The 20554-nt window shown below is 37.3% G+C and overlaps 1 protein-coding gene across 3 annotated transcripts in view; it reads right to left on the bottom strand.

Moving 5' to 3' along the window:
* MLLT3 (MLLT3, super elongation complex subunit) overlaps window positions 1-20554 on the bottom strand; it is a 196778-nt gene that overhangs the window by 15456 nt on the left and 160768 nt on the right. For 2 of the 3 annotated variants that reach the window (XM_018571521.1, XM_018571520.1), the window contains 3 exons: window positions 16483-16558; window positions 11474-11621; window positions 8353-8449 (listed from right to left, as the gene is read on the bottom strand). In XM_018571521.1, the coding sequence (XP_018427023.1) occupies window positions 8353-8449; window positions 11474-11621; window positions 16483-16558 (321 nt within the window). The remainder of the gene's footprint in view (window positions 1-8352; window positions 8450-11473; window positions 11622-16482; window positions 16559-20554) is intronic. The other variant, XM_018571522.1, reaches the window with a different exon arrangement.

Genomic DNA, 20554 nt, shown 5'->3' with positions numbered 1-20554 from the left:
ATTCAGTTTAAACTTGGAAAAGCACCCTCACTGTCCTGAGAAAAAAACGGGCGCTACCATTACTGCCCTTTAATTCTCGGTGACACTGACCTGTAACCAGGAGGAAGATGATGGTTTCTGCCTTCTCTCTGAATTTACTAATCTGTGGACCTGTTTTAAGAAAAACTAGCATTTTCAGCAATGACACTCCCATGGTCCTCTTATGACAGGTTTACTTTAAAGCAACTAAATAAAACATATGGCAAGCAGATATTGTACATGAGTTTCCTTACAAAAGCAAATAAGGGCATGCGTTGGAAAATACACACTTATTTTTGGCGACAGGCAATTTAATCAGCACAGTTACAGCATGTCTCAGCACTGGAGTAACTGGATCTATAGGGAGTATGCACAGTACTGCGCCTCCACAATCCTCTTCAGCTAACCTGAAAATCGTGAAAAATAGATCTGAAAAACACCGGTTTAAACAGACTCAACAAACTCGATTTAAAAAATGTATACATAGTTTTCCTCTGACTAAATAATTGTTGCACATAATTTGTATTACCAACAAAAAACATGAAAAGTTATCGATGTAAACCCCCCCCCCCCAAAAATAAAACCAAACTGCACATCCCCCCTTACTAGTGCATATATTATAAAATGAACCATATACGGCATATTGTTACAATATTTTCTGGATCGCAGATGTAACAACACCTACTTAAAAGTGCAAATAAAGATCATAAAGTCATCCATTCAGCACTGGCCGTCTTAACACAAATATCCAAAGCCCATATATAAAAATGTCAATCGGTTATTTAAATTTCAAGACGAAACTTGGTGGGTCTACTTAAATGCCCGTGGGAGCAGGGTTTACATCCTAGAGCAAACAAACTGTACAATAGAGAGTTTTGATTAATTTATTTAAAAAATGTATCAATTTCTTCAGTCCACCATAACAATGAATCATATGCATCACAGACACAGGCTGGAGTGTCATCACACATGTTGTCTGCCAATGATGTTTAAATATACTGTTTTGATGTATGTTTTCCATGAACAGGATCAATATCACAGTTCAAAGTGCCTCCCAATGCACAACATCCATAGACAAAGAATTATGGAGCCAAAGTGACACTGAAAGCACAATGCCATAAAAAGTATTTGATAAAATACCTGTCAAATAAAATGAGATCGGCAGCCATGTCCACATACAAATACCTGCCAGTAGGCGCCCTTTGGCTTTCAACTGTGTGCAGTTGCAACTAATACCAAAACTGCCATTCAAATTTCAACGGGTTTTGGCTTCCCCACTTTAAAACAAATATAGTTTAATAAAGCCATAAAATGCACGTTCAATCCTACAATGCCAGTGGGTGGCCTATTATCCAACTCAAACAATTCCGATGAATGGAAGTAAAGCATAATTTACACAGAAAAATATGTCATACTCATCATGATCCAAAAGTCCATATTCCAACTTGTGCATCCAGACTGGGGGGACGATGAAGATTGTATCAAAAGGTGTTTATAGCTTTTAATTATGTTTTTGTGTTTGTAGTAAAAATGGTGTACAGAGACTGCAGTTCTAAAGATTATTTTATTCAAAGGAAAACTATATACATTTTTTTTTTAAATAGTTTGTTTACCTTTTAGATTGTAAGCTCTCATGGGCAGGGCCCTCCTTACCATCTTGTCTTGAATTGTGATTGTAATGTCTTCCTTATATTGTAAAGCGCTGCACAAACTGTTGGCGCTATATAAATCCTGTATAATAATAATAATAGTCTATTTAAACAGGTGCTTTTTCACATCTAATTTTCATTATTTCAGTTCCGGTAGACTTGAAGGGGTCTATTTATAAATATTAAATACATGTTTCCTTTGCTCCTCAGCTCCATCTAGTGGCCATAATGCCGTATTACAGCACAATACATTTGAACGTGAAAAAGAAATATTAAGAACATTTGTTTTTGGCATTATTTGCCCAAAACTAACGTTCACAAATATTCACAGGGTGAAGGGCCCTGCAAATTGTTTATAAAAGGACACCCAGGATAGCCAGGATTCTTTTATTTAATGAAGAACGTTTCTTTCAGAGTTGTGTGCCACTGCCACAGTATATAATGCCATTCTCTGATAACAGTTTATAAATCTAATCTCTGCTGCATGGAGAAAAAAAGGATTTTCTACCAGCAAATAAATGTATACTGTGAAACCATAGTGTCTAAAAATGCACAGTGCCAGCCTCAGATGTTTTTGAAATGATAATGCTTACTGCTACTTCTACAGAATGTGCTGCAAAAAAAAGGCTTGTTGGACCCTTACTAACTTTTGAGCCTTAGAAGTCTTAAGCTGGCCATAGACTAGTAGGATTTTTATTTTATTTTAATATATTATAGTTTTCAGAACATTTGTTTGACTTTTTAATTGTCAATGGGGTCAAACTAACAGTCATACAAACATTACCATATTAATAGTGAATGTGGTTTTCGTTCAAGAAACTCCATTACTTTCAAAAATCAAATGAAATTTTGAATGGCATTGTTAAAGTCTCTGATGGCATTAATTAATTGTCTGAGATTCTGTTTCCTATGAACGTTTGTACAAAAACCTAATAGTGTATACCCAGCGTTATAGTAAAACTCGTAGCAGTCCTCTTCAGGTCATTTATATACACTGAATACACTAATAGGGTTCTGGCAAACTTCTTTACAGATTTTTGCTGGTTTCTGTTTTGTAGATACTGAGACAGGCCACTTTGAACTGAATGCTAAGTGGGAGGGTCTGCCTGCAGTAATTACATACTCAAGCCCAAAGCTGTAATAAAAGAAACACGACATACTGTGCACACTTGCAGATGTACTGCAGTAGAACCAAAGGATGGTGCTGAGGATACTTTAAATTTTACCTAAAAGGAATCCCGTACTAAAGAAGGCCTCATGTACACGTGTGTAAAAACACTGCATTCAGAATTGTACAGCGCATAGTTTTTATGCATCTGAAGGCAGCAGTATTGCATATTAGGGGGCCTATGCACATAGCTGAGTTGTGCTCTGTAATCTTGAACTGCATTCAGTAGCATAAATTCACAGCAGAAAATGTTGCATCCTCGCTCTGTATTTCTGCGTAATTTAAATGTGTAGGCATGTAAATGCATGGGCATGTGTACATGCCCATGAATGAAAATTGAGCTAGAGCAATGGAAGAAGAATTTGACAGATGGGAATGTTTTATGGCTGTTTATTAAAATGCATGTAAACAGAATCGCTCTTTCGAACCATTACAGTGAATTTTTACACCGGATCTTTCTGACAGCAAGTTCCTGCGCAGGCAACCACATTTTATTTGGCCTGTGTGCATGAGCCCTAAGGAGGTTGACACTGCGGAGTTCTCCATCTGAAAGTACAAGTTCACTGGCTGTCACACTGATCTTTACCATTTTACGTTCCTGACTCATAACAAATAGGAAGAGTTGTGACTTCACTGGCCACATGCTTATTCAAAGCCAGTGTCTAAAAATATTGAAGTCAGAAGCAGCCAGGCAACTAGCCCTTTCAGAAGCAGCCAGGCAACTTGTGTATTGTTCTCAATAAAGGTTTGATTTAAACTGTAAGAAACGTAGTGAGCAAATCACATGAGCAATGAATGACGTTTCAGAAAACCTTTGCTAGCTATAGACTGAAAAGGTAACTGTAATAATTCCAATTCCTCTCATGACAGGTTACTTAAAACATGCTTTTAGTATAACCCTCTTTGTAGATAGCACCCACAGCACTGATATGGAGAAATCATTTCTATCCTTACAAGCCTGCTCCAGCTTTTTGGCAAAACTTTTTCGTATCCATGTGCACCATCAATACATTTAGATAAATACCTACATGGCATGTACTACTGTCATTTGGCTTCTAACCCTTTTAACCTATCACTACGTATCACTATTTTTTTATGACTTAGTCAAGTTCAGTTTGAATATGTATTTTGAACAACAAGCTTTTGATTAGCCCATAGTTGGCCCAGGAAATTTCTAACTTGAGCAATGAGTTAAGCAATTAAATAGCTCTAATATGTAGCCTACACAGGAGATTTTTTTAACATATGACAAAAATCAATAGGGATCAATCACCTGCTTTAGAGCACAATGTGGAGACATTTATCAATTCTGTTGCAGGCAAAGCAGTGCTTAACAGAAGCAGTAAGACAGATCATGCAACAGACTTAGTACAAAGTTACAGCAGAAGTCAAATTCCTTCCTCTAAATCAGCACTGCTACAGAATAAAACCTGACCCCGACCAGTTCTTAATTGTGCATCTATCTAATCTTCAGTAATGAATCTGTCTTAAATGTTGCAAAATGTCACAGTTGTCTGCCCAGGAATACTGATACACAAGACTGTAAACCTGCTGTAAAGTCTTTTTTGGGATGAGAGGCAGCCTGATTTGCAGCCAATTATGTCACATATCTGTTTGATAAATGTCCCCCATTGTTTGTAATAGTAAGATCTTCATGGGTGATTTTTAGTAATAGCCACTGATAGTAGCTTAGTGCTCCAAATGATTTGAATTGTGTCACTGCCACAGATATTAAATCACTTGGTGGCACAATTTAGAGTCACCCATGTAGTTTTAGCCTTTGTATGTGTTGTAATAGGGGATAGTTGTACAGTGGAAGCCCCCATTAAAAGAAGATTAAAGAACTTAAATGCTCATTTTGTCTTTGGGGCTGAAATAAAGCTGTTTTACTTACCTGATCCTTGCCCCCCTGCAGCAGTCAGCACTCACCTTCTCCAGGTATGGAAGGTCCCTCCACTTCCTCACATCTAATGCAGGTCAATGGACCAGCAATAGACATGATGACCTCAGTGGTCCTAAGACCACGAGAGCCAAGCGGAGAAGACGCTGCGGGCACCAGTCTATCAGACCAGAGGGAGCCAGGATCAGGTAAGCAATTCTTCTTTATTCCAGCCCCTAGACCAAAACGTGCACTTAACCCTTGCCCAGAGTTGTTCCTTAAAGAATTACAAAAAGCAAGACCAGTACTTGCTGTTGTTATAAAAACAAGGAATATGTAAGCTTTCATTTTCTAACAAAGAAAAAAGGACAGACTGCAAGACTCTACCATTTGGTATAAATAAGACTCTGTGCATTCTTTTGTTTCCTTTTTATTTGATGAGATGTAAAAGGACAGTTTGCTGTGCACATCAAAGAGACTAATGTATAAAACCTGTGTTAAAGAAACATTTCTTGTTGCCAGTAGAGACCAATCACAATCCTTGATTCATTTTCTAACCTGAACTGTTTTGGAAGTTACAGGCAACAAGGAAAAGTCCTCTAAGCCTTTTTTCATACATCATCCCCTTTATGTTTTTCATTTATAAGTTATTTATGCTGGCCAAGGCTTGGCAGAGCATCAAATTCTCCAAAACTGTGAAACGCTGCAGGAACAAAAGGGGTGTCAGAGCAGTATACAAACCGTTCAAAGGAACTTACAAGAAGCTCGTGGACAGCTTTTATTCTGGAACAATAGCTAGGTTTAAGAATATAGCCGATATATGTCTTTTTCTGACAGCAGGAACAAAGCATGTTGCACTGTTTCTACTGAGACAAGTGAAACAAAAATCTGCTTCAAAGCCTGGGAATTCAATTTTATTTCTTCTCTAGCCTTTCCTTTACACTCACCATATACAGTCTGATTCTCACTACAGATTAAACCTACTTAAATGCAAAGTGTTTGCATGGATTACAGCAACTAAGTCTTTGCTTTTTCTTCCCATGCACTATCAAAAAATAGCAACAAGCTGTTTTTCTGGTATGCATTTCCATACTTGAGGCTGCAATATACCTTTAACCTGCACAAATGATTTCAAGGTAAAGAAAGCTGACCTGCACTATTGGTTCAAAGGTAAACAAAGCAAACCTGCATGAAGGGTTTCAAGGTAAACAAAGCTGATTTGCACTAATGGTTCCAAAGTAAACAAAGCCAACCTGCATGAAGGGTTTCAAGGTAAACAACGCTGACCTGCACTAATGGTTCCAAAGTAAACAAAGCTGACCTCAACTAATGGTTCCAAGGTAAACAAAGCTGAACTGCACTAATGGTTCCAAGGTAAACAAAGCTGACCTGCACTAATGGTTCCAAGGTAAACAAAGCTGACCTGCACTAATGGTTCCAAGGTAAACAAAGCCGACCTGCACTAATGGTTCCAAGGTAAACAAAGCCGACCTGCACTAATGGTTCCAAGGTAAACAAAGCCGACCTGCACTAATGGTTCCAAGGTAAACAAAGCCGACCTGCACTAATGGTTCCAAGGTAAACAAAGCCGACCTGCACTAATGGTTCCAAGGTAAACAAAGCCGACCTGCACTAATGGTTCCAAGGTAAACAAAGCCGACCTGCACTAATGGTTCCAAGGTAAACAAAGCCAACCTGCATTAAGAGTTTTAAGGTAAACACAGCTGACCTACACTAATGGTTCCAAGGTTAACAAAGCCAACCTGCATGAAGGGTTTCAAGGTAAACAAAGCCACTTTGACTGGACAACATTGAGGACATTCAAACCTGCATATAACTGCTCAACATTAGAAGCATTTCTTGTCAACCTAATAGCTTTAAAGCATAACTGCAGATTTTGTCTGCTCCAGTTTTGATAAATCCCCCTCTATATATTTTCTGAAAGCCAACACCCTGTAGAATAAAATGGTGGCAGTTGCACAATATTGGTGCAACTCTATCAAACCCAAACATTTAGTACAAAATGCACTTAAGCTGATTTTAGTGCCCCAAAACACAATAAAATGCCCAGGTAAAAAAGTGCATGCGAACGTGAAAAGGCGACAAAATTTAGTACCATAGACAATGCTTTAAAATCCCCTATAGGTCATCAGTTAAGAGATACGCATAAATCTTGGCCCTAGAGTTATTGCTCTCACTCTGTCATGCGTGGCAATACCAAACATGTGTAGCGCAATCAACGTTTTCATAGGTAGACACACCCTACGTGTTTGCATGAATGCGCGCACGCTCGCATATTTTATTATTATTAACATATGTTATTATTACTATTTTTACATTTATTTTATTCTATATTATTTTATTTTCCTTTACTTTAATTGCTAATATATAGCGGGCTTACATGCCAGTTCCGCAGGAGGGTCAGCTGAGCCCAGAAAACACAGCGGTGGTGGCGGGCGGGGGGCCTTTACCGGCCCATAGAAGCAATCTGGCGGCAGTTCTATTGTAAAGCCGGCAGCCAAAAGGTAAACAGAGTTTTGGCAGCTTTGTCCATTTACAGGGCCGTGCTGCCAATGATGTACTTGCCAATGATGTACTACCATTCGTTATTTTGAAAAGCCAAAATAAATGAAAGGCAGTGATGATAAAAATACATTTTGGATTAAACCAATCATTTTTATGCATTAATCATCATGGTCCGAGTTATTAGAAACGGGGCAGTGGTGTGTCTTTTGCCCACATACTTCATGATATAATGTGCCCCTCTTTCCCATCTCACAAAATAGGGAGGTATGCAATTGACAATAAAAATGTTTCCCTCACTTCCTGTTTCTGTGACCACCATCCGTGGAAAAAGTGAGGCAAATGCTAAATAGGTATGCAGACAGTAATAAGAAGTGATAAGTTCTAACCCTTACGCATTCCATCTAAAATGAAAAAGGTTCGCTTTCAATTAGTAAGGGAAAAATGTATGCATTCATGAGTTCTTAAAGGAATTGTTTTTTTTTCAAACCTTCTTTCCACTACTGAAAATATTCATGCATTTTCAAACCAGGTTTTCTCTTTGCAGTGCGACTGGTTTACTCCAGTGCATTTCAGTCAGCTTGAACTTTTACTTAAAAGGTTAGCTTTATCACAAAGGTCAGAGACGAACTTAGTGGAGCATGAAATACAGTAGCCCTCTATGATGGGAAGACCAATGAATAACAAAATCCAGACACAGAAATATTAACGTGCTCTAATGTACTCAATGGCGGCTGAGGGAAATACCATGGTAAAGTGCAGCTTAGTAAAGAAAGGATATTAGCACAGTTAAATATACATGCACAACAGCACGGTTTAAATGTAGGCAACATTGTATCCATATGAGAGGCTGAATCATGTATATTATGTGCTTTATGCAAAGTGTTGTGCAGGCAGCACATGTGCTTCTGTTCCCATTGAAATGTTCACAGATTTGCAGCAATAGCAAGCCCTTGATGTGGCGTGGAAAAAAAAATGAGTAGAAAAAAGTGCAGTAGGTAACTTAACACGGTGCAATAACGGACATATTTCCAGTATCATTACCATAGTGCAGAAAAACACAAGACCATAACGAATTAGAACAGTGTGTGTGAAGCTAGTCGGAAGAATCTTACCTGATTACTGTTCGTTTTTAATAAGGTAGGAGGCTCATTTCGCAACGGTGATGAAACTGAACTGCTTTCGCTATTGCTTCCATCACTTAGGCTAATTCTGCAGAGAAAGAAGACAGGCTTAGAAGTGCTTGTTGTATGCTGTCCAAATAGTTACTGATTTCCTTTTTGCTTTACTAAAACAAATAGCAGTGACCAACTCAACTAAAGTAAAGAATATACAATGTAATATTTTGTAGAAAACGATGCCTAGGAATAAACCTGAGGTCAGTCTGACATAAAGAAGTTGCCAATGCCTACCAACATATGCAGCGCAGGCAGTGAGTCAAAGGCCTTCAATCATATATTGTATAGTCACAAGATCTAATTGTATACTCAAAGAACAGGTAGGGTGTTAGGAGGTACATCCTATACTATATAAAGCCAAACTTTTCATCAGTAGAATGCAGACTAATGTTCGTGAAATGCTAGTCTACAACAAATACTGTCTTTTTTGCGGCTCCTGGTTACTTTTCTTTAAAATATGTTGCACTCATTTCCTGATCGAGTTTGCCTAACCTCTCAAATTGTAGAGTACATAAAACATTTATTATAGTGTTATTAATACTATTTTATCAATGACCATGTTAATTTCCAATATTCCATCATGTAGGAGGTATCTATTCATAAGTTTTGTTTACTCCTATTTATATGTGGATATATACTGTATATCCTTTTATTTATTATTGGAATTTCAACTATTTAAATGTAATCAATCTGGTCAACTTATATCAACAATATGTTAATACTAGAGGTGCAACGAAATGAAATTTTAAAAACCGAAATTTTAAAAAAGTGTAAGGCCGAAACTGAAAATATTTTTTTTTCTAATCTTTTAAATTTTTTTTAAATATTTTATTTTTAGAAACTTTTTATTTTTTTATATTTTATTTTTATTAAATATTTTTTATTTTTTCTCATATAAATTTTTATTGTGGACAAACAAGTACATACACACATATACAAAAGGTCAGATAAGATACAAAATATATCACACAAACACCAGTGGTTCATTAGAAAAGTTTTGAGAATATGGGAGGTTGTAGACGTGATGGGTGTGAGAGACTTTACATGAAATCGTGAGGAGGGGGGTCATAATCAAGGCAGGGGGTTCAGGGCTCTAGAGAATTAGGGAATTAGGTGTTGGGAGCCATAGATATGAAAAAGGAGAGAGGCTGAGGCAATGCCTGCTGATTGGGGGTCAGGTAATCTGAGCAATATTTTTTTTTTTTTTACTGTACTGTAAACTTCGGTGAAATATCAGGGGTCTAAACAGACCCCTGATATTTCCCTTTTAAAAGTAGAAAAACAGATTGAGGACGCAAAGTCCTCTATCTCTTTTTCTGCAGCCCTTATTATAAATGAACAGGAATCCTCTTTACTGAGTGTTCCTGTTCATTCATAACTTGTGGAGATGGTGCTGTATGTTTACCATGTCCACAATCACGAATTAACAGGAAGTGATATAGATCACTTCCCATTCATTCATAATTGAGGACACAGTAAACATACTCTGTCCTCAATTATATACAAACACTCAGCGATCACTGACTGCTTGTACCCACTTCTCCTTCCTAGATCTGTTGTCACAGGAGGCTGAGTGAGCGGTGTGGGGAGGAGAGCTCGATCTGACAGCTGACTCCTCCCCTGCACCGCAGCCTCCTGTGACAGGAGGCTGAGTGGTGCGGGAGGAGGGACGCCGGCCGCTCACAAAGCTCTTCTCCTGCACCGCTCGGCTTCCTGTCGCAGTTTCTCTCCTCTCAGCTGGGACACAGAGCAGCGCCCATCGCGGAGGAGAGACAGTAGGGATGCACCGCTATTTTGGCCAAAATATGGCACTTTCAGCATTTTGCCAAAAGTGCCATTTTCGGCTGATATGTTACGGAGGTCGAAATTTCGGTGTATCCCTAGTTAATACCTAAAATAATTACTTATATAATACTTTACATTTATTTTTATTTTTACATGCTATTGTTAATAGGTCATATATTGCCCAGTCTAATTATTTTAGCCTGTTTATACCAATTACAAATTCTTTGAAATAGTAAAATAATATTCTGTTATTTTTGTGATACTGCCAGGGGTGATTATAAAGGTTACAAAATTCTAAGCCAGGTTAAGACCAGTAAAACAATCTTCTAATAGATGTGATCCTAGTAGAGTGAGTATTGATTTGGGGCACCAAACTTTGTACACCTACAGAGGTCAAAATATGGATTTGGCTGGACAGTTTGGAAAAGTGGAGATTAAACAGTAATAAACATACAGCTTCCACTAAGCAAAGAGAGTCACGTTGTGACTAACGTATTCAACAACACAACAAGTCTCAATGATATACCAGTCAAAGATAGCTTGTAATAAAGGAAGAAATCACAAGGAAAGAGAAGGAAAAGGACAGAGAAGGCAGAGTAAAGTAAAGAAGAGGACAGTACCCCTGATTCTATATCTTGGGGGACCACCATTTCAACTTGTTGTGGAATGAGGATAAGTTACCGCTTTTGAGTGCGTGATTATTATATATTTTAATAACATACAGTTAGCAAAACATTTTTTTGCACGATAATAATCCTTTAATTTGCTTTTGCTGTAAAAAGCATTCATGCACATAAGGCTTTGATGGTCTCATTTATAGTATTTATTTATTTTTCCTCAAGAAATGAATAAGTGGTTAGAAAGGTCAATTTAATAGCAAAATAAATCTTTAATGTAAATAAAAGTAAATGGCTCAAGTAAATTTAAATTCATATTGTCCTGCTCTCTGCTAAACGGTAGCTGTTAAAGTTCATTCAAGGTCTGTAAAGGAAAGATCATCTTACTAGGATAGTTTATGTTCAAGGTTACCAACTCTGTCGGGAGGGGGGATTTACAACCTTGGAGGTTTCCTACTAAATCCCACCTAAGAACCTGAACAGGATAAGACATTTGTGGTTTATTATCAGTAAGTAAATAAGTATTGTGGTCTTGTCAGAGTATTTAGGAGACCAGTATTTAGACCAGATAAAAAATTATTATTTATTTTTCTCAAATTAAATAGCCATAAGCTCAGATACAAAGGGATAAAGTAAAAATTGGATTACTGATGTACCTGCGAGCACGACTTCCTCCATGAATATGGATAGTCCTTTCATTTTCTGAGTCATTGTCTTCAGGATCATCAGATTCTTCCTCATTTTCATCAGAATTTAGGTCTTTCATTATAGACCTCAGGGAACCTGTACAAGACGTAAAGAAATCTAGGCAAATTAACATATAGCAAGCAGAGCATTTCAGATATATTTTTCTTGGTCTCGATAAACAAAAGGCTATTGTATATCAGAGTGTTAGCATATAGAAAGTCTCATCTCGTCAAGATAAAAAAATTCTAGAAGTGCCTTAAAGTAATGGTTTGAAAGGGTCCTTAAAGTTGCCCTTGTATATTTTGCCTTCTTTTCCCCTAGGATTTGTCAAAGCCAGCTCAAACAGTGTTGATGATAATGTTTATTAGCATTACTGCTCCTTGTACCAGTGGTTTATAAAATCTTAGATAACTAGAACACGAGTGTGGTATGCATAAAGACAGGCCATTCAATTAGCTGATTTGGCAATGCACCAAAATGTGTTTTGCCATGCATTGTGGTTCCCAGAAACACAAGGAGTTGCATTGCCTTAGTACATCTGGGTGCCATTCAAAGTGAATATCATTCATTGAATATCAGTATTTTAGTCAAATGCAGTGCAAGGGTAGCTGTGATTTTCCCTGATTTATTCTTTAAACATTTAACTGCATCTCAGCTGCAATTCCCACCCAGTTAAATCAATCTAAATACAAAAGTAACTCAAAACAGCTTAAAAGGCAGCTCATGCGCTACTAATAGGCAACTCAGAGGCAAGTCAAAACAACATAAAAGTACACTGCATTTAACTTGCTTCGGAGTCTGACACACTTTTATATAAAAAAACTAAACTGTAAATGGCTTTCCTTTAATACCAGTCAAATAAGTCTAGAGACTACAATGATAATATACAACACTACTTTATTAATCAAATATGAGCTATGACCATCTCTTCTGAATGTTACAAGACTGTTGAGAACAATTGATTTTGTAAACTGCCCATTATCCAACAATCAAGCAACCGGCACTCTAAAAAAATTTGTTAGCAACTAAATGTATTTATTAGCTTTTTAGCAGCTGGGGGTTGGTTGATGGCCAATTGGTTGCCATCACTGTTTGGTTGTTCTGACAGCAGTATACCCGCCTCTGCAGCCCAGTAGGAGAATTGTCCATCCACGGTGTTTAGCATGGATGGAGGAATGTTACATTTTGTTCAGCCTGCAGTTTGAATGAAATAAATACAACAATGTATGGCCAGCTTTTGACAGGTGTCCCCATTGGAGGATCAACCTTTACCTTCATCACTTTCTGTCCATATAATTACAGTCATGGGACAAAAAAAAGAAAAATATGCAACTGCGGGTGTGTGACAATTACTTTTCTTAAAACTAGGACTTAACCTATTGGTAATGACTGTTTTAGGAATCCTCCTTGCTGACTAAACCAGCTAAAGCCAATGGCTCAATTCAAGCTTGCCATCTGCTTCCTAATAGCAACATTTCTGATGTTGATAACTAATGCTAAACTGTGGCTTAAATTCCATGCAAATGATCAAGGGGAGACAACTGTGGTTGGAAATTTTTTGGAATATGCAAAATTAGGTGACGTTTACACTGAGGAATTAAGTTGAATGAGAATATATGCCTTAAGTGGGCCATGCACCTATAGATTTTTTTTTTTAATCAGTGGGGCCGACTAGCAAGATACTGAAGCTTGGCCCAGTGGGAGTTTCCTCCATCCACACAGTTTAGCGTAGATGGAAGAATCCGTTGCACTTTTACCATCTGACCATAGGCTGATAGAAAAAAGATCTACAGAAAATCTATAGGTGTATGGCCAGCGTAAGAAAGAGCTTGCTTATGGATTTGGAAAACAAAAATCAAGACGTCCTACAGTGTATTTTAATGAACAAAGTACAGGTACAAAGGAAACAATAGGAATCATACTCTTGGCATTCCACTTCCACCCCTGTTTTCTACCTTAGTCTCATATAAAACTGTATTTTCCTACTATAAGTTTTAGCCTAAGCTTTAGGCCTCTCACCAGCTCTCCTTTACCTAATACTTAGCTTTTGTTCCCTCCCAGACAGAGAAAGGTGTACAACCTGTAGACTTTTTCACTCCCAACCTTTGTCCCATGAATAGATGGCTACCCCCACCGCACAACTACACAAGGATTGTAAGCCAATACAAGACTTCAAGCACCCCCTCATTAAAACATACCCCTCCCTCCCTTACCATTTTCCCCAGTACCTCCACTTAGCCCCCAACTATTGGCTTGTCTATTCTAACTTGCGGTTTATAATATCCCATTCAATTACTACTATCAATCAGAACTTTTGTATGTAAAACCATTGTACCCGCCTGTATTGTATTATCCCTCTTTTTTAAAATGTAGTAAAAAATATTGTGAATATTGGTGTAATAGATTATTGTTAAGTGTAAGATTAGGGAGAAACATGAAAATATTATAGCTTAGGTTTGATGTCAATTAAGGGTTATGTTTGGGGGTTAGGTGCAGGGTTAATGTTTATGTTTTGGAGATAGGTAAAGAGGTAGAGTGATATATTTTTTAATTGATTCCAAAACACCACTGAACTGGAAAGGGCAGTGTCTGACGCATCAACATCCCTTATGCAAAGCTGTTCTAAGCCTTGTCTGACCTTCGTTGCAGAGCTTTTATTTGACTGGTCACTACTATTTTTCTAAGTGCTATTTTCAGTCCCGACAACTTTAAAATAAAAGAGAACATGAAAACAGAACATAGACCACACATTTATGCAAAGACTGCAAAAAAAGGTTCATACAAAGTTTATATATTTCCATTCCATGGGTACTTTTTACCCACTAATCCACATAAAATAAACTGCACCCCAAGCTCCAATCTAAAAATCTTAACCAAATTAATATTTCTATAAACCTAAAACTGTTTCTTAGTTTCAAATATATATTTTTTATACATTAATGTACCCATACTCTGAAGATGTATATCTATAAAATGCAGAAAACAGAAAGAAAATACACTGAACAGTGTAATACCTACATCAAATGTGTTAATGTTAGTTCAATAGTGAGCATAAAAAAAACCAGGATAACAAATCAATTTGATTGTAGATGTCTCTGAAGCGGCACCTTTTGTTTGCCTGTTTTTGATCTATTTAGTTTTTGATGTGCTTCTTTGAGTTCAAGGTCAAATTCTGGTCAAGCAAGCACTTTCCTCAAATCTTAATGCGGGTTCTATGGTGCTGCCATATCACTCCCTCTGCCCTTTAGTCCTCATTACGTTCAACAAGTGAGCAACAATACCACAAAAACTCAAGAACATTGTGCACCTGATTTATAAATGCACAACCAAAGAGGAAAATATGACTGCTGCCTGCAGCAACCAATAAGATTTTAGCTTTCATTCTGCATCCTGAGTTAGGAAAAAATTAATTATAGTTCATCACAGGCATGACATGTTATTTGCAATTACAGCCTATTTTTTCCTTTGGAAACATATCTTTAAGGCCCAGAATGTTTTTATGTGAAGTAGACTGAATCATGCAGCATATTTTCAAATGCTGTGCTGTTTAGATAGCATGGATAGACTGAGAAAGGAGCAAATATCTGACAATGAAAACTAGGGATGTTCAGATACCAGTGCCGATACTTGGCATTACAAAGGGTTGCAGCTGGGACGGGCTCTGGCGCTCCACCACTGTCCTGAAATCATTAGTCTGTATTGTTTCAGAAAAACTGTCACATGACACTAAACAAAAATGTGGGTTAACATTAGTAGGCGTGCATTGCAAATAGGGATAGAGAGAGTAGAAGTTTCACACCCCAGTATATAATGCATAGAATAAATAACTATTCCACTCTGAGGTGTGCAACTACCCAGAGGGAAAGGGGCTTTAAAAAAACATTCTAAACCTCACCATATAAAATTTAGAAAAACATTTATTTAGTGCATAATCATGCACTAAATAAATTAAAAGATTAAAAGATAAAATAAGACATATATTTTATAATACATTCACCACATGGTAGCTATGCCACACAATTTTGGGTCAGACGATTAGTTTCCAAGGCTAAATATATACTATTTCATATAAGGTCCCAACATGAGCATGTTTCGCCCGTCGGGGCTTCTTCAGAGGAACAAAAATTGTGTATCGTTTAAGAACTCCTCAAACAGGCAATCTGATGTACAAGAAGGAGGTACAAGAAGTTGGGTGGAGAACCAATTGTTCTGTTCAAATCGGGTTCAAATCGGGTTCAAAAAAGAAGATTGTTTGTCAGGCATACAGCTACCAGGCAGCTATAGGCCTAATGAACTGGCAATAACTTTGTCATTAATTAACATAACAAAATAATACATATAGATTTTTCTTTCAGTAAAAACAAGACTTTCCTTTGACAGTATTGTCTTTACATTTTATAGACTATATAGAATCTATAGACAAAAAAAAGAGTAACAAACTTTTTTTTTTTTTCTAGTTTGACCAGTGTAATTTTAAAACAAGTGTTCCTGTAGATAAAAAAAATATAAGTTTTATTCCATACTTTGTCTTGCATATAAGAACACAAAATGTTGTTTCTATTACAAAGCACTTATTCTATGTATTCTTTCAATTGTGTACTTTTTTTTTTTAAATGCGTCGCTGAAAAAAATAAAATAAAGTTTAAATATCAATAGTATACAAAACACCTTTTTTTAGCCAAGTGGCCTAAAATGACATCATATGTGCATCAAAGGTCACTCATCAGCTATGAATCACAGAAGTTATGATGAGGCAATAATAACACTGCTACATTGTAATTCCTCTTGGTACTGCAGATGCTGTTCAGTTAATGTGTCAATTTACACAACAGCAGAAAGATCTACTCCTGTGAACAAATCAGACAATTCCACATTTGTGCTTCCAACAGCCCCTTTAACAATTAAACATTTTTTAAACAACCCCTTTAAACACTGAAAACATTCACACACACATTATTGTCTATTATTTGTTTAATACCTTGTCTATGGTTATGTGGTGGTGCCAAACTGGAACTTGAACTGGACGTAGAACTTGCCGGGCTTGGCTGTCCTGACTGTAAAAAAAGAAAAAGATAAAGTTGCTATGAGTCTCTATTTCTTGAGATGGTATCTACAGGTAAAGACTGATTAATGCTTCCAATAAAATGAAAGAACAAGGACCTGACCCTACTGCCTTTGCACTGCAAAGGGGGGGTTAAAAGAGACATTGTCACCTTACCTATGCAGGGCAAAATTACAGTGTCTCTTGACCTACCGTTGCCTTTCTAGGGCTCCCCCGCTGCTCCTGCCTTCATCAGTGCCAGCAACAATGCCCAGCACTTCCAGGTACTGAGGAGCATGTGGCCTGCTCCCCTTTAACAGTCCTTAGGTCTAGCAGCCAATCAATGGGCTTGAGTACTGTCACATGACCAAGGGGGGTGATGTCACCACCGACCCCACTGTCTGACCCCAGTTTTAGTGCCAGCTGCTATGGAAGCAGCAGCAAGGAAGTGCTGGCAAGGTGATTAGAAGTGTGTTACTAGGGCACTTAAATCACAAGTTTCTCTGTAATGTTGAGAAAAAAAATGGCATAAGAATACATGCCTATACGCCCTACAGAAGTGCAAGCCATTAGTATACTGCCAACATCATTGTTTGTTAAATTCATCACCTAGAATCAGTTGGACAGGAGATGTCTACTCATTGTTGTAAGTCTGAACCTCACTCCCAGGAATGCCCCGCTACCAGCGTCCTTTGTGGCTATATACCATTTTAGTAAGCAATGCAGATGGCTCTGTTGTTCATTAGATTACAAGTAAAGGGCTGAAACAATTTTATTTTTCTATCCTGTATATTTTTATTTGACAGTTACTCTTTTCCCATTTATTGTTCTGCACAAACACATCAATTTGAAAAAAACATCTTTCATTCACTCTAGCTCATAACTATTACTGTAATGTTATTTAAGGATAACTGTAACTGCTAAATGATACACTGTTTGATTTAGAATATACACTTGGCCTAGACACTGACCCCTGAAGTCTGACACAAAGCCATAGCTGAAAAGAAGTATAGGGAGAACAATATTGTTTTAGAATGCTTTTCCTTAATTATAGGCTTTGCCAAAGCTTCCTCAGATTTACAATGCATACCTCTTCCTATAAAATAAATGATTGGGTCATGCTACTCAGCTTTATAGAAAAGAGTTATACATAAAGAACGGCCTAGGGCCACAATCTCCACAAACAAATATTTAAACGTTTTCACAAAAACACTGCTGCATGGCTGTATTTTCCGCTATCTTAGATGGCTTCAAGGCAAACCAAAGCAAAGAAAACGGCAATACTCAGTATAGCTGAAGCAGAAAACTATCCATTCAATCCAAGTAAAAATAAATAAATAGGTCAAATAGTTTTATGCAGTAATTGATCTGCACTCTGCAAGTTGTTTTATTGAGATAAAGCCAAAAGAGTGGTTGGTTAAAAATGTTGCTTCTCTTTTGCACAATAATTTTTGATAAATGTAAAATCATGCCAACTTCCTTGCACTACATAGAAAGGGAGGTGTATTTCAAATATATCAAATCTCAGAACAGAATGTAACTGATTGCTATATGTTCATAGGACCTGATCAAAAGTAAGCATCTCATCTGAACATATAAAAAGGCACAAATAAATGCAGCACTCTATTCATGAATACATTAGTAATTCTATTTTTTTTAAATGCAAGGCGTGTAAGTAACTTAACTTGACCTAGTATCAGCTTCTTACAGTATACTGTACAGTCTGTATAGCAGAGTTCAGAGAAGGAGGGAGAAGCAGCATAAGGAGCCATGCTGACAGGAGGTAAGAAAAGATTGACAGTGAAATGAGCTCATCAGTGTGTTGCTTTTTCTTTCACCATAAAAGGTAATGGTCCTAGCAATTAAGACTTTGCCCACATAACTTCGCTCTTATATTGGTACCTTATTCTGCACCTTTACAATCTATTACTCTATACTCTATATCTATAAAAATAAATATCCTGACTTTGCAGAAATATTACCAAAAAACATAGCTAGGCAATACTGTCCATTTTTTAATTGAATACTAAACATAATGAGGGACATTTATCAATTCTGTCACAAGGCAAAGCTTGAGTCAGAAAATTCCTTACTCATCTGCTCTAATGCAGCCCTGCAACAAAATAAAACCTGACCCTGATCACTTCTTATTTATGCGTCTGTTTTAGAGGGAAAATCTGTCTTATCTTCAATCATTAATTGGTCTTTAAACTTTGCAAATTGTCGCACTTGGCTGGCCACGAATACAGGTATTTGAAGATAAGTCACTAGCACTAAGCAATTCAAGGTGCAAACATGGATGTACCTGAGATTTTCCATTGCGCCATCTGCTGCAGCCACTACAAGCACCATCTCTCCTACTTCTGGTCACAGCACCGTATGGTGTTCAGCTGGTAATTACATTGATGCCCAGGAATACAAATACACAGAACTGTACACATGTTGCAGAGACTTTGCTGAATGAGAAGCAGCCTGATTTGCGACTAATTATGTTGCTAATTTGGACGCAAGCTTCCCTTTTTTCCTGTCTGATGAAACCTCCGTTACAGGGATAGTAAGGTTTGGTTCATAACATGTCCGTTGTGCCACATTTTCATGCACACGGCTACACATTAATGGGGTGAACAGGGCACATAGAAAACAACTCTTTTCTATGAACCCTGTACAAACCATACATGTATGTAGCTCAACAGACATGATGTAAACAAACCCTTGGGGTCCATTAATACCAGCCGCTGCGCAAAACACACAGTGGCTGGTGTGCGGTGCCTCACAAAGTGCTGATTCGTCAATCCCAGCACGTCACACTGTGTATTTTTGAACAAAAGTTCCACCAAACAGGAAGTGAGGGAAACTGCTGCAACAGGGACACAAGCAATAAAAAAAATCTGACGGGGACAGCCTTTCCCCACTCTACTGAAAAAAAAATCCAATACTTTTTTTTTTATTCTGTCAATGTTGCTGTTGGGAGGTTTTACATCGCTTTCAGTGTGGTAAAACTGTTGTCATATTAACAGTAAGTGAGGGTAAATCTCTACAACAGAATAAAAATCTGCATAGCAGGGAAAAACCCAACAGGGGTTCTTACCCTTCCCCTCTCTCTCCATTACTTAAAAATAAACAAAGGTTTTGACGGAATTACACTTTAATCTGGTGCCAAGTCTAGTCTATAATAAAAGCTATGAATTTAATCATGTGATTTATAGCAGAAAGCTGAAAAGGTACAAAGGGGGCATAAAGAAGTACAACACTATGCACACACATAGTGGAGATTAAAATACAGTTTAGGGCCCATAGGTCCAGATGATCAATCAATCCAAAAAAAGTAAATGAGGTCCGAATGGTTAAGAGTCTATAAGAAGGGGACACATGTCCTGCCTAAAGTAAAAAAAAAAACACTATTATAGTGTTAGGTATGTATTATTGCCTATATTGCTTTTTTGTATGTGTGTAGATATTTCTTATGCCTCATTTGTTTGAAGGCTCATATATGTGACTCATTTATATATGTTTTAATTTATTAGATATGTATGATTATTATGTATTATAATTGTGCATGTGATTGAAAACAAGGACCTTTATTTCACCACTGTGCACAAAAGCAGCAAATTCCCAAAAAATGCATTTTTGTAAACACAACATTTTTGCCATGCACTGTTTTTTTCCGGGTCCTTTAAAATGCTCATGTGTAAACAGTGCCAGCATCTGCCATTTGTTCAGCTGGCATATATTTCTTTAGCATCTTTCTCTTCTTTGACAAGAAAAAAAAACCGTGCCTGTAAAGCCACTCATGCACACACAGCCTAAATGTGAATTCTATCCACACACACACAGTGGACCTACTCTGTGAACAGGAGGTGGCCAGACAGTCTCTTAAAATAAACAGGACTTTGAAGAAACAAATGTTTTTGACCATTCTGGAACTTCTTATCAGACCATAGAGATTTGCGCCTGCTGTATTGCTTGTAAATCTCAAAAAAAAAAAAAAAAAAAAAAAAAAAAAAAAAAA

Source organism: Nanorana parkeri, unplaced genomic scaffold (assembly GCF_000935625.1).
Source record: "Nanorana parkeri isolate BGI_ZX_2015 unplaced genomic scaffold, ASM93562v1 scaffold1773, whole genome shotgun sequence".
In the NCBI taxonomy this organism is placed as follows: Eukaryota; Metazoa; Chordata; class Amphibia; order Anura; family Dicroglossidae; genus Nanorana; species Nanorana parkeri.
This window is presented reverse-complemented; position numbering and strand designations above follow the sequence as displayed.